The 15,541-nt window shown below is 44.8% G+C and overlaps 1 protein-coding gene across 2 annotated transcripts in view; it reads right to left on the bottom strand.

Annotated features, from left to right (window-relative positions):
• The window catches only part of adcy6a (adenylate cyclase 6a), a 35,615-nt gene extending 21,585 nt beyond the window's left edge, over positions 1 to 14,030 (bottom strand). The window contains exons 1-3 of one of the 2 annotated variants that reach the window (XM_069527417.1): positions 13,812 to 14,030; positions 10,144 to 10,338; positions 9,108 to 10,047 (exon numbers count right to left, since the gene is read on the bottom strand). In XM_069527417.1, the coding sequence (XP_069383518.1) occupies positions 9,108 to 10,047; positions 10,144 to 10,163 (960 nt within the window). In that variant the 5' untranslated portion in view covers positions 10,164 to 10,338; positions 13,812 to 14,030. Of the gene's footprint in view, positions 1 to 9,107; positions 10,048 to 10,143; positions 10,413 to 13,811 lie in introns of both variants that reach the window. The other variant, XM_069527418.1, reaches the window with a different exon arrangement.
• Between the last annotated feature and the right edge of the window lie 1,511 nt (positions 14,031 to 15,541).

The following is a 15,541-nucleotide window of genomic DNA, read 5'->3' as shown; positions in this document are numbered from 1 at the left end:
ATGCAGAGCTCGTTTTTTCTGATGTAACAAAATAATGCTGTTGATGATCTGCTGAATCTTGGCCTCTCAAGTACTAATCAATTACTAATGTAGGTGTACAGCAAAGAAAAGGTTCAAATCCTGTTTCGAGCCAGGTGTTGGAGCGTGTGGAGTTTTTTTAATGTTCTCCTCGTGTCTGTGTTGGTTTTTTCCTACTTCCCTCCCACAGTCCACATTCATGAAGATTGGGGTTAAATTGATTGGAGACTTTTACCGTAGGTGAGAATGGGACAGGTTGTTTGTCTCTATATATTGGTGATCTGTCCTGGCTCTACCTCGCCCAACCTTCAAAAGGACAGAGGGTGTTGATGGATGATTGATGGATGGATGGTTGGATCATTAGTCAGACATGCTAACGACTGTAGACAGTTCAACAAATACTCAAGTATTCTAATCCTCACACTTTTACTCTTCTGGTTTAAGGCTGAAATCAACTCAACCTAAAGTTTCATGTACATTATGTTATCATGTGGAGAAATCCAAAGCTTTGCAGGCCATCAGTGCTATACTTTATAATCTACAACTGCAACAATTAGTCAATTAACCAATTACCTGATTGACAATCAAAATTGATTAATTTAAGAGAAAATGTGGAAGTTTTCTTATTTCAGCTTCTCAGATGTGAATAAATTCTAGTTCCTGTAAGTCTTTACGATCTTTAAGACAATAATAATAACTTTATCTCACGAGCAGTTTTCAACACAAAATGCTGCGCAAAAAGAAAACAAATGGTTGAAATGCAAAAGGAAGTATATAAATAATAATGGAAATAATAGAGAACCAAGACCAATAACAACCTTGAAACCCAAGTATATTCAGGAATATACCATCCAAAAAAAAGGACATCTATTGCCAAGACTTAAAAGAGGACACTGTCTCAGACAGTCTGTGATTCTTTACCAGATATGTTTTGTACAAAATAACTCAACATCTGAAAAGAACATTTTTCCCACCTCCCTAATCTACTAGTGACCAAATAACTAATCAATCATTCACAAGCTTTATTGATAATACAAATAATTTTTAGTTAAAAGATGACTGGATGACTATTGATTGTGGGAGGGGTTTAACAAACTGTCAATTGATTCACTGATCCTTTCAGCGATGCTTAATTTCAAACAGCTCGGAGCGGCTGCAGACGACAGAGGTCACTTCATACTGACTTGGAATAAATCATTAAGCTGGACAGAACTAAGATACTGATTTTATAATACCTTTTCTCCAGAGGGAGCAATGACTGATGGGATATTGTTGTTGAAATGGGGCCAACGAGAGAGCAAGTCTGCCTTTGAGGAACATCTGGAACTCCTTAGAACATCTGTATTAGATCAGGCTCTGTAAAACACAGTGTAGCACCAAAAACACAATGACAGTGCTTCACTTGTGACAAAACATAAGAGTCTCCTCCCATAGGTTCCCCCTTATCTGTCCCTGAGAGCGCTGCTTATTTATTTCCATATTCTTTTATTTATTTTCTCCCTCCTCTTCACGCTCCTCCTCACGCTCACTGTCACTTTTAGCCTTTGTTACAGACTCTGTGTATGTGTGTGCAGTGCCAGGCAGCTGCTGGGTTTGTGTACTCAGCCTGAGCCTCGTGTCTACACACAGCTCGCACTGCCCTTATCTGAAATGACCAGAACCACATCAACAGATAAAGAGTCAAGTCCCGCCTGCTCACTCTGCTCTCTCACTCGGTCGGTCTACACTACACACTGTCTGGAGGTGAGACGCACAACAAGCAGGCATTTGTGTATCACCCTGGCAAAACGTAACATGAAAGAAATCATCTTTACAGCTGCAGAACATGACAAGCTGTGTCGTCTTTGTTCTTTCGCGAAAATTAGTCAGTGAATTTGTGAGAACAGAGTTTTGTCCTTTCTCAGGAAATCTTTTATAGAAGCAGTGTCACTTAAATAAAAGTTTGATATTTTAATTTACTAGTTTCTTTAGTTTTTCGCTTACAATTAGAGCCAAATCAATATGGATGGATGCCAATGCCAATATCGTGTGTGTGTGTGTGTGCGTGTTGGCATGTATGCGTGTGTGTGTGTACTTTCTAGAAAAGAGACAAAGATAAAAATGAGATCTGATTCTTTTATCCTGTGTCCAAAACCCTTCCCTAGTTCACACAGTACTCACTTATATAAAAGCTCAATCGTGTATTCTATAGTAAGCATATTCTGATGCTAATGATTAAGCAACATTTCACTTATCATAGATCCAGAGTTCATTTACAATGAACAATAAAACATCCAGACTTTCATCCTGACAGTTCATTTTAGACTCCATTAGCAGCACTGGTCCTGGACTCTCTGGAGGAAGTGGTGTTTTCTATGTGTATCTAAGTAAAATGAGTCTAAACCAACATGTGATGCACAAGATTAATCAAAAATAGATCAGGAAATGTGTAGACTAGATTTATTATTTTAGTTATTTTACACAGGAACAGGAAATGGTGTAAATCTGTTGCAACAAACTTTTCTTTAGCTAAAACACACTGACACTCCAGCTCCTCTTTGGGATGAGTGACGAAAACACTTTTACCTGTACCTGTTTTAAGTTGTCGAGTCATCTGAAAACACAAAAGTGATTGAAGACACATATATTCCTATTGACAATTTCACTTTTCTGCGTTTCCTCCGACATCTTTTTCCGAAGCTGTGCACTCCTCAGTCATGTTTCTGTAAACATGGAGCGGGGACATGCTGGGGGGACCTAACACAGACAAACTACACACCGCACACTTCTCTTGGCAACCAGGCGGGTGTGACTTCTGTGGAGAGAGTGTGACTGTTCAAGCGTCCTGGCTTTGGAGTTTGTATTTAAAGAACAATACAATCTGCATATAAGAAGAGTTTGAAGAATTTAAAACTATTTTCACAATATTATCAAGTTCTTTTGCAGAGCATTGGACCCCTGCAAGGCTGCAGGGCGTCACATGCTGCGGATACACAACAGGTTCAGGGGAAACTGCTGTGATCAAGAGGAGCCGTGTCAACATTACAAGAACGTAAAAGGAGTTGTAATTAGCCATGAACCCAATTATCTGTGCTGGAAAACAGACGCACACAAGGTCTATTATTCAACCAGGCCAAGTTTCTTTTAGTGTCTCTTTGAGAACTAAAAACACATCCTGCGTTTCTACAGCACGGGGACGACCAACATGCACAGTCATAGTGAGCTGACCAGAGATAAGCTTCCCTGAACCAGACAACTGGCAAACAACATCCTGTGCATCCCTCCCTCTCATCTCCCCCGCCACCTCCACTCATATGACCTCTTCTCTGTCATCGCCATGTTTAATTATGGACTGTCTCATTTCAACAGCGGGGGGTGGGATGGGCGGGTCGACAAAGCACGACTCCACCACGTCGAGCCGAACAGCGACCACGTCCACGTCTCTCAGACCCCTCCGACACTCCAGCTCACAGATTCTCAGATGGAGAGGGGAAAACGGCAGAAATCAATTTTGACCTGATTTTTTTTTTTCTTTCTTTCTTGAATCACTTGAAGCAGCTGTTACCAAACTGCACACCGTCAGGCTGAACTGGGTCTCAGCTCCTTGAGTTGTAGTTGTTTCCATGACAACCGCTGGGGCCAACTGAACACAGGCGCTGAGTGAAGACACATCGCAATGCTGTTTATTCCTCATCATTCCCAGAAGTGATGCTAAACTGATAACCTTCCCGCGCTCTTATTGGTCGACGTATTGACGTATTATCAGTAGTTGTATGTTGTATGTGTGCGTATTCATGTGTCTGTATCCATTTAATCCTCATGGACATACAGTTTATTCTATATTCCACATTATAAACCACTGTTTATTGCTGCACTGTAATCTATAAACTATAGAGTGGATTGAACTTTGACCCGGAGATAAAAAAATCTTGATAAAAAATTCCCACAATTACAATTATTAAGCCGACAAGTAATTTTCAATAAATGCATCTGTTCTGTATTTGTTCAGACCCAACCTTAACCTCAACCAGGACCTTAGAAATGAAGTCTCGAATCCTGAGGATTTGGCTTTTCTTCTGCAGATGGAGTCCGTATATAAAACTGAATTAAAGACACTAAAGAAAACTGCTTGAATAAAGGCGTTACCGATCATCACACATTCATACTCTTAAGTTTTGATTCACTGCAACCTCAGGAGCCTTTGAGTAAAGCTGTAGTGTGTGTGTGTGTGTGTGTGTGTGTGTGTGTGTGTGTGTGTGTGTGTGTGTGTGTGTGTGTGTGTGTGTGTGTGTGTGTGTGTGTGCGTGTGCGAGTGCGTGTGCGAGTGCGTGTGTGTACGTGTGTGTGATCTCATCAGTCGGCACCCATCCCGGTCAGGAGCAAAGTGTACATGTGACAGGTATCCTCGTTAAAATGCTGCTGCGGCGTTAAACACACAAATTATTTATCAAGGATGCTGTGGAGGGACTGTGTGGGGAGAATATCGGATTTTCGCCTCGCTGCCTCCTCCTCCTTTGCGTCTACAGGGTGTCTTATTCTATAGCTGCAGCCTCGCACATGGTGATGATCACCAGCTGACACTTCCTCCTCCGCTGGGATTCAAGTTTCCCATCTCAAAGCATCGAGCACACACAAGGTTATTCCAGCACCTCGAGCTGCTGTGAAACTGTGAACATCTGATACGATGTGAGATCTGCTCTTATCAAAATACATTTATTCTCTCTGTAACATCCTGGAAATTAAAAAAAACAGCAAGCAGCCATTTGGAAAATCTGACGTAGAGACGATTGTAGACCTGCGTATATAAGTGCATGAGCAGCACATTGTTGTTTAAACTAATTTTCTTTATCTTATCTAATGAATACAAAACACTTTTAACACAGTGGGAGCTGGACAATGACACCAGCGGAAACATATTGGCTGTCCTCTGACCCAGAGCCCACACCAGGGCCTGGTTTGCCCTCTGTTCTGTTCAATGGGCTTTTGGGGTCCCAGCCAGCGTCTCCGCTGTGATCAAAGATCAGAGCAGCTTTAGAGAATGCATCAGATTGACACAATGTTGCTGTGTGTGTGTTTCTGAAAACACACAGCCCATGTGCATGCAGGGAAAGGGGGAGGGGTGTAGATCAACCTGCCTGTTGCTCTGACGCAGGCTCTGATAAGATTCTTCCATGTGACGCCACAGTTAGCAGAACACCGAGGGCCGGGTATTTTTAGGAACCAGTCTTTGACCTCTCACGGCCTTTGTGTCAACAACATCCACACAACACTGCGAGTCATTGTCGGGTTTTTTGGGGACGAAAAAACGAAATCCTGAAATTTCACTGATTGACCGTATCATGCAAAATAAAATATGCCTCAACACAGAGTGACGTGTGTAGAATGCGCTTGGTGCTAATCTTATCCTCGCCGGACTCATGCACAGAATCAGTATTCACACTCAAATAAAAGTTCTATAAGCCGTTTTCTGACATGACCGGAGAATTGGCTAAGTTTAGCTGTAGTCTGCCTTTCTCTGCACGGACGCATTCACAACAGCAACAAATCCTCTGTAATCAGGCGAGAGGTAACGGCCGGGTGCAGCAGACAGAGGCAGGAAGTGACGTATTAATTCCGGCACAGAGATCACTTGATTTTGTTTACAACACCCCGACTCTGTCGTCAGCTCTTATCACCACAAACTCATCTTCGTCGATGTCTTCTATGTGCATGTCACCACTTTTTCACCATCAGATATTAGTTTTCTTTTTGTTTTTTTGTTTTGCTTCTGGCGCTTAGAAGCGTCTTCAACCCCCCCACTCACTCACTGTGTTCACAGATTGACGTCTCCTGGATTTCTACGGACTTCATACCAGGAGGCCAGGTGGATAAAGTCTTTAGAAACTATGGAGCGTCTCACTCGGTCTTACGTTTACACATGCACCTCCTCCACAGACAATATGTGAGATCTGCAGAGTCCAATGCTGGACTTTAACCTCTGGTCTGGAACCATGCCCAACAGTGAGGTTCTAGACAAGAAGTTAAAGCCCAAGTTCATTTTCTGATTCTGATTTTCAGCCATAACATTTTAACCTATGAAATGATGTTAAATGCTCCTGAAGAAGTCACAATTTTGTATGAAATCAACTGAAGAAAAATGTGTTTTATCCTGGATGTCAGGAGATAGCTGTAGTAGCGATAGCATTTCTGATTGGTGAAGCTTCCTGTTTAAATGGAAATGTTTACCACGACTGGGAAAATCATATCGGCTATGATATATAGCAACACTATCACCAAGGTTTTACTCAAGAAGAGGAACTGGAATTTATTGGAGAGGGATCATTCGCAATGGTTTATGGGATGTGTAGTTCCTTTCACTGTTAAAATAATTGTAAACACAATCTTGTACCTTTTGCCCTTTTTTTTACGTTTTCAAATAATAGTGTTGCTCAGAGCCTATGAACATGTACAGTATAACCAGGTTTTATGGTTAGGCTTCCTCTCATAGCGGGTTGGCCTGGTTCAAGGCTTCAAACTATTTTTATTTTGAAGGATTTCCTGAAATGAAGAAAATGAATGAAAAATGTACTTCTGGAACCAGAGCCGTTTTTAAAATGGGCGGCTACTGTTACGCTCTGTAGGAGGCAGGATGATGATCTGTGGTGTTATTTCCCAAAGAAAAACATTCAACTGAGACTGTAAGAGAAGGCGTCAACCATAACAAAGCATGAGATGGTGTGTGTGTGTGTGTGTGTGTATTGATGGGTAACTGGGTGGAACACACATATGTACTGCGGCTAATTGATTTCAGCTGAGGATCAGAGACATGGTGACACAGAAAACAAGGAGCGTGCTCACGTGTAACCAGACACCAGGACTTTAAAAACCACTGTTCCTTTTAAAACTATAACACAACTGCTGCTTGTTTTGAAAGCAGCCCTGCATATTATAAGAAGGGGGTTCAAACCCAACTTTTGACCCAACTTCTGATGGAAAGCAGTAGATGATGTCGGTGATGGTGATTCTGCTGTACGCAGCTGTAAAAACATGCATACAGGCCGACGCCAAGAGCAATAGAGCTCAAGAAACAACCAGATGGACTGCATGTGTTTTGAGACGTTTGAAGCCATCGAGGGTCATAAATTTCAAGAGCTGAACATGAGATTACTCTTCATATAGCAAACGGACAGCATCAAGATGTCTGCGAGGGCCTCAACTGCTCCGACCCGACACATTCTGTTAAATTCACTCAATGGACGGACGGAATAAACTCACACACTATTTTTACCGATGTTTTGTTTCATCTTGTGAATGACAAAATGAAACAATATGAATGATTGTTAATGCTGCTCTGCTGGTTGTGAGATGGTCACAGTGCTGCTGACTCACATGTGGCGACAGTGACATTGACCCCTGACCCTTTGCCCATTCATTCATAGTTCCCCGTTGAAACCTGCACAGACCGTGATGAAAAGATAAAACAGAAAAGAGGATGTGCATTCACGCCGTCATTCATAAACAACTTTCTCATTATGCACACCCATCAACAGAAAAGCATTGAGGTTAATGAGTTACTGCAGAAAGAGGAAATACGTGGAAGCAATGATTGATGACACTGTATTACTGTGTCACATTGCACACAGACGACCTCGGGAATAAACAGCATTGCTGGGCTGCAGCTATCTCATGACATTCATTCACTTAATGACGCCAAACAATGTTGGTGCCTGTGATGGATTGTGCTCTGCTATCACGCATCATGTTACTGAGTTCCCACGAATGGCCAACCTGGTCCTGTACTTCACTGAGTCATTTATAATACACGAGAAATCCATCGAATGTGTGAGAGGACATGTTGCTGAATGCTCACTGCAGTGGCAGAGACGTTACAGCGACGACCAGCGCTTCATCACTGAGCCCTATATCCCCTTATTGTTTTCATGTAATGGTCTTCCCATTATAACTTTTCCCCCGGGAGACGGACAGTTGTGAAACAGCTCCGGCCAAACAGAGCAGCCACCGTACTGTGGCCTCACCCCCCCCCCATCACCCCACCGAGAAAAGTACAAAGCGTCTCTTGTGTGTGTCGCACAGAGACTTGAGTGATACCGCTTTATATCATCATATTCTCCCACTGTCACACAACAAGCACACACACACATACACACAGACAGAGCCGTCCAGCCAGGGCGCTTCATTCAGCCCACTGACCTTCAGCAAGCCCCTTGGTCCTTGGCGTGACACACAAACAACACACTGTACAGAGAGACCCATAAGCTTCGCATTAAGTATAAATACACAGATCCAACATGGTGACATACACAGCAGAGCAGTGAGACACAGTGTACTGCATCAGCTGTGCTGCCTGAGATCAGCCCATCATACGTGTCATATCGGACTTTTAAACGCAGCCACACATGATGGCACGTAAAATGTCAACTTGTGTCAAACTGGAATGGCACTGAGCAGAGCACATGGTACTCTGCCAAGGCCCAACACTCCTTTTTAACTCGATCAAGCTGAACCAAATTTACAGATTTTCTTCAAAATCTGTAAATTATTCTCTGGGATCCACACAAAAATATAATGTCTTTCTCCCTGACACAAAAAGTGTCTGAGTGTGGATAAGTATATAAATACATACACAGATGTTAAACTTCTAGTGACAAACCCACAGCACATCATCACAGAGCACTGTTCTGCTCATTGTTTTGGATTTGCTCAACTTTACTCATTCACCCCATTTTTCAGTGGCAGCTGTTTTCAGCTCCGGAAAAAAACCCAACCACCTCTAAATCTGAATCCAACAGAATCTATCATGCACCAGCCGACCAGACAGGTAGCAACGAGCTGGGGAACATTTATCAGCAGAAAGGCTAAAAAGATATCTGGTGGCCAGGAACACGTTGCTCCTGGATCTGGAACTAAGCAACTGTTTGGTTAAACGTTCATCATATCAATGTATACGCTCTAAATGTGTCAGCTTGTAGCCTTGTCTCCAATGTCCCCAAATCTAGGAGGTCATTTTAACAACTATTAGCTGGACACAGATTATTATTATGTATAGAAAAAGGAGATTTTCGGTCGGCTGATAAACAGAGTCAAACCTTCACAAGTCGAGCTTCTCTCACCTGTTTCCAGAGGAACTGGTCTTCCTGGTTAATCTGCCAGGTGGTGACCACGTGTATGATCGACAGCACCGCTCCGCTCAGCACCGCCGCTCTCATCCTCACAGGCAGCAGCGTGTAGATGATGTAGATGAAGAACACGGACCACCATATGCCCTCCGAGGCGCTCCTGGGTGCCACCATGAGCACCCCAAACACCTGCACCGACACCAAGACTCCAATCACCAGGTAACTGACCATCCACATGTAGTCCTGGTGGAAGCCGTTGCGGTTGCAAACTACCATGAGAGCCATGAAGAGCGCCATCGCCACTGACAGTGCCGATGAATAGGCCACGTGAGGGGCAGCGTGGACACAGTGGAAGGTCAGCATGATGCCGCACACGATCACAAGCACCCCCATGAGCATAGTCAGGGAGCTCTGGTTCAGCCTAAAGAAGTAACGCTGGTACAAGCGCTCCAGTTTGCGGGACTGGAATTTTTTCGACTGGAACACTTGCACCACCCTGAGCCAGCAGTCCGCAGCCGTCACCACCCCTGCCGCGCCGTTGGGACCCTCGTCGCCCATGTCCCCGCTTCCTCCGTTGCATCCCCCTTTCCTTCCTTTCAGCTCCCCGTCCTCAAAACCTAGGTTGACCGATTTCAGCCCCACTCCTTCCCCGGGAGCCCCACCCCTTTTGCCGTAGTGGTCCTCCTGCCACCCGCAACGGACGCCAAAGTTGCCGCCGCCTCCCACAGCCCCAGCCACCCCTCCACGGTGGTGCTGATGGAGGGGGGCACCGGAGGGGGGCTCCATAGCATCTGGGTCCCGCAGACAGCTCATGTAACGCGGGTTGCAGAGAGATGAGCCTCCCTTCCGTTTGGACTTCTTGCCATTGCGCTCCCCCCACGCAGTCTTTCGGTCGTCCACTCTGGCGACTAGGAAACCACTGAACCAGGACATTCTGTGAGAGCAGAGAGAGACACATTCAGGTCAGAGACTGATAACAACCACTGGTATCAGGTGCGGAGCATTTCCTCCTCAGAAGTTGTTCATTTACCTGTTGGGGTTCTGGTACATGTCCCAGCCCTTTCCCTTGCAGCCGGTTCACTCATTTATCCCCCTGGACGAAATGTTGAAGAAGTGAGGAGGGGTGTGTCGAGGCCACGCTGCGGAGCTGCAGGGTGGGGGTGACTGGACGAGGTCAAAATCAGCACCAGTCGCTTCACGAAGCTCCAGATGTTTGTGCCAGAGCCTGTGATCAGAGATCAAGGTTAATGAGGAGACCAATATCTGCTGCCAGGCCTATCTCCACGGCTTCTGCTGGGTCTGCAGAGAAAAACGCACAGTAGATTGTAGTGAAACACAGGAAAAGCCAATGCAAAAATTGAGATCAGATGAGACATCACTGCATGTAATAAACTGGAGGCCTTGTGCTTTGTGTCAATGCTAAGACTCACACTAATGAACAGGCCTGTCTCAAGTTTAGCTACTCCAATAACTTGTTAGCAAAGTGCTCCTTTATCCCAAATCTGACAGGAAATAGAATGCATCCGATTTTCAGCTAAATGCACATAAATCTAATTTCCTGGATAACCCCAGCACACTTGAGATTTCGTCTCATGCGTGAAAACTGAGAATCAGAGGAGAAGAACAAGCTACTTACAAATCTATGGGGAGGAAGAGAGAGAGAGAGAGAGAGTTGGGGGAGTGGGACCAGAAATAGCATGCGGGTCTGGGATTTTTAAGGTGAACCAGAACTTGCTCAATTTGACCCTCGTGCAAAAACACACCCTCTGGTACAAACATAACAGCATTTTGGAGTCAGCTGGGCCGAAGATAAAGACGGACCACTTCTGCTGCAGCTCTGTTTATTATCACAATCAATGAGAGAAGAGGAGCAATAAATACAGATAAATGCAGCTGGGCAACAGGATACTGTCAAGACAAATATCAAGACAGTAACGGTATATACACCATGACAGGATCTGTGGCCCTCACAGCATTAGATTAAACCAAAAGTCGTTTAGGAATTAGTCCGAAATCCAGCTGCTTCCCTTTGAGCACTACACACAAACATACACACTATATGTTAATCACAAATACACGTGTCTCTTACTGGATGAAATTCAGAGATTATGGAAAATATAATCTGTGAAAAATCCATTTTATATTATAGGTTTTAACATTATTTTTGAGCTTGTCAAAAACTGTCTGCGGACATCCCTGCTGTCCAGCATGAGAGACACAAGGTTTTGTCGGGGGATTACCACCAAACTTGGTGGAGGGATGTGGTCGGGAAAGAAAAAATATATTTTTGGTGCATCCAGGGATCAGATCAAGGATTTTTCTTTTATCACATTCTTTAGAGTGAGGGTCGGTAATCCTGGAAAAGCAAGAGCAGGCTACTCTTTGAGACAACGCAACAGATACATGGAGTATGTCTCTCCGGGTTGTGACGACTCCGGTCAAGGGCAGGGTGCACACCACAGATCGGTTAGTGACGGAGCCAATCATCATGATGGCTATCGGGACGTGCAGAGGATTTAGAAACAAATACAGTGAGACAGTATAGAAGTGTTTCAGATCAAAACTCTTTGTGAGACAGGGTGTTTTTTGACATTTTGACTGAATTCATTGAGGAAATAATTCATGGACCTTGGTTAAAATAAATCAGGTATATTTAGTGGACTGATTTCTATTAAGGAACAATTGGGTCTTGGTGGAGGTATGCACTTTATACTGAGTGTTACTGAGGCAACACTGTGGTTGTGGTTATTGTCCTGACATATAATATCTAAAATATTCCCCCTAATAGACTTAAAGTGAGGCCTCTCTGTGAGACTGCACGTTTCTGTTGACCTGGTCACATTTGACAGTATTTATATCTGATGTCACTATAACATCCCTGAAGCTCTTTTATAATAGCAAATACAATAACGGTGTGGTGGAGTAATCATTCACTGTAAGTGCTGTTCATTTTCGTTCTGATTCGATTACAAAACGTCCACATATGCCTCAGCAACTGCTACCAGCTGATCCTACCAGGCCTCCTCCTCCTCCTCCTCCTCCTCCTCCAGACGCCCCTGAGCTCCGTGCAGCGCACAGAGACGCGCAAATGCAACGCAGCCGCGGTTAAGGCGCTGCAGCAGCCGCTTCTCCTTCTGCTGCCGCTACCGCCGCCTCCTCGACCGGCATTTTCACCGGAGAGGCATGCTGGGCTGTTGAGGCAAAAATAGCACTTCCTCGCTGTATGTCGCCTGCATGCATGAGCCCTTCTCTGGCACGTATCCGTCCGAGCCGTGGTCCTCCTCCTCCTCCTCCTCCCAGCTGGCAGCGGATCGCCAAGATTCAAGGAGAACCCCCTCCCTACGTCCCCCTTCTCTCACACGCCTCCCCTCCCCTCTGCTCCCACCTCACCCGGCTGCGTCCCTCAACCACCCCACGGCACAAGGTCGACCAGCTTGTACCCTCTCGCTAAACGTTGCCAGTCACTTTTCGGTGCGTGTTCGCATGGTGCTGTAAAGCTTTACTCTCCGGTCGTCTCCCCCCTCTCACCCCTTTACCATCCACTCCACTAGCGCTAGGATAGGGGAGGAGGAGGGGGGCGGGGAAGCGAAGAAGGGGAAGGCGGAGGTGACTTGACTATTCCCGGGGGACATTTTCAACCGGACAGCCGCTACAGTACAGCATCAAATCATTCATTGTGCACGGGGCTTGTTGCAGTCAGACATGTCCGAGGCTACCTCTCCCTCTATGTGTGTGTGTGTGTGTGTGTGTGTGTGTGGCTCAGTTGTCATCCAGATGATACAGATGCGTAAATAGAGATCGAAGATGCATGCAACACCTCGAAAGGTCCTTTTGTGCGTTCGTTTGCCTCCTCTTCTCTGATCATGTGCGGATGATGCGTTTGCGCCCCCATGCACGGGCAGGCAGGCCGTGCGTGAGGGCCCGCATTCAAACAGCGTAGGCTTCTTGTTACATAACACCGTGGCCTATGTGACAACCATAGCGGGGACCATGAAACCATTCGTCCAGCGGCTCAAGTTAACGCACAAACACGCCTCTTCTTTCATGACCGTGCGTAATTACGCATGTATTTATTTATATGTCACTGAAAATGCTCAATGTGCAGCGGAGCCATGTCGCTCAGGATTAGTACACAGACGAGCACGGGTAAATAAACACATATAAACATGTTAGTGCTGCTGCACATTCCTCAGCATCAGTCAGGGGAGGGAGCACAATGCTCCAAACCCCATCATCTCCAACACCCGTGTAAGTGTTCGTGTAAGAATAAGTGATGTGTTTAACTTTAAAGTCATGTTTTCAATATATTGGTGTATGTGTGCAGCTGGTGTGAATCATTGTGGAGCCTCTGCCTGTGTGATGACACCCAGCTGGACAGTCAGCTGTTACAGGAAACATCAATGCACTGTGATGCAACTCATCCTTTTTTTACCCCCTCACACAGATATGTTGTTATTAGTGGAAAACATTAACTGACCGTGGATCCTCTGCCACAAACACCAGCAGCAGCGGCAGCAGCAGCGGCACAGTGGAGCGGAGGCCTCACAGCAACTGTCGCCAGAAATGGTGGAGTGACAGACAAGTGGCAGAGGCGCTTCAGTGCGTTAGTGTGACAGGAGCGCGTCTAACCCATATTACATGTCGGCCTATGGTGTGTGTGTGTGTAGCAGAGAACCGGGAGAGGAAAGACGGACTCACCGTGATCATCTTCAGCCTCTGTTCCCCCGTCAGCGCCGCGCAGCAGACTATCCGGATCCCGCGTACTCGTCGGTGCCAGCGTCCCGAGTGGAGGCGCATGGGAAGCCTGACTCTCCGGGGATGGTCACGGGTAAAAGTGGTCACCCTTGCGCCTGGATCTCCTCCTGCCGTCTTCTCGCTCCACTCCCTTGCCTCTCCTCCCCCTGACCCTCTCGGCTCCAAGCACCACCGTCAAGGCGAGGTGGGAAAGACAAACGCAATACTTCCGGTTTCTGATTTCAAAATAAAAACCCAACAAAAAATCACTAGTCAAGGGAAAGGGTGTTGTCAAAGTTGCAAGACCAAAATACAGGCAAGAGAAATTAATATGCACCCCTTATATGTCCTGTAGTCAGAGTATGAACTGATAGACTGTCCCAATGTTCAAAAAAGTGTTCAGAGGTATTTCAATCCTGGAGCTACCTATGTTTCTGCATCCAGGCCAAAACTTAATGGTTTTCTTCCTAAAGCAATGCCCCATCATTCCACCAAGTTTCATGGAAATCCGTACAGTAGTTTTTTCGTAATCCTGCTGACAATCAAAAACCAACCAATCAACAAACAGAGAAACAAACCAGTGAAAACACAAGCTCCTTGGCAGAGATGCAAACATTTGAAAAAGCAATTAATAAATGAATCATGCATTTAAAGGTTAGATGAAAAATATTGGTACCAATACATTCAACGTCTAAGTCTTCAAATCCTTGATCTAAGCCGAAGTGAAACAAGCCACATGTCGTGCTGAAAATGTTTATTTAGTAAGAGAACATTTAGTTGCATAAGTGTCAGGAGTATTTAGTTAAAGTATCAAAAGTAAAAATGTAGAAATTTATTACAGGTTGTCTCTGTCATTTTGAAATAACAGTCTCTTGAGTTTTTTCTCAGGATGGTGCCACAAACAACAGCAAACACCTCATTCATCAGAGAGGTTAGAGGAGAACATCCTGGTTTAAAATAAATAGTATTTCATAATGTATTTTTAGATCAGTCTGCATCTGTTCATAGTCATCATCTAAATGCTCAATGTCTTATTTAACTTTGAATATTGTGGGGATTGATTTCAATCAATTGGCTCTAACCACGCAGCCAATAACTGTGGTCACTTGGTTTATAGAAAACAGAAGTAATTGCAACAACAGCATTTACTTCATTATTTTACCACAATTATTATTATTTTATTTTCCTTAAACGACTGCAACTCACGTGATTAATATTGTTTGAGTTGATCATTATGTAAGTGACAAGACTCCACTAAGCCTGCAGGTGTGCTCCTCCACGGACATATTTCACTGTGTAGGTTTTTGCTGCTCTCTTCTGTGCTCACTACTTCTACTGCACGTCTCGATCAATCCCTCTTTCCTTCTTCATCTCTTTCTTCAACTTTCCCCCAGTGAAAGTGGTTTTCAGGGAGAAGTCTTGTATCATATGTTGTGCAGATGAAAAGCACTTGACAAAACATTGTGTTGCTGAGCTATATACATTAAACTGATTGGACTCAAATAATTGCATAACATGTAAACCCCTTGCATAGCTTTCTTGCTCTCTTTTGCGTTCCAGATTTTATATTGAAATGAAAATCCACGCAGTTCCGGTTTGTTGCTGTCTAACTGTGGTGATTGACGCAGCCCAGGCGCGCCGCCGCTCACACCACTCACATTCCCACTGTTAGCAACTCGGCACTCCCCCTAGAG

Source organism: Paralichthys olivaceus, chromosome 6 (assembly GCF_024713975.1).
Source record: "Paralichthys olivaceus isolate ysfri-2021 chromosome 6, ASM2471397v2, whole genome shotgun sequence".
In the NCBI taxonomy this organism is placed as follows: domain Eukaryota; kingdom Metazoa; phylum Chordata; class Actinopteri; order Pleuronectiformes; family Paralichthyidae; genus Paralichthys; species Paralichthys olivaceus.
The sequence above is the reverse complement of the archived record's forward strand: the minus strand, read 5'-3'. Positions and strand labels throughout refer to the sequence as shown.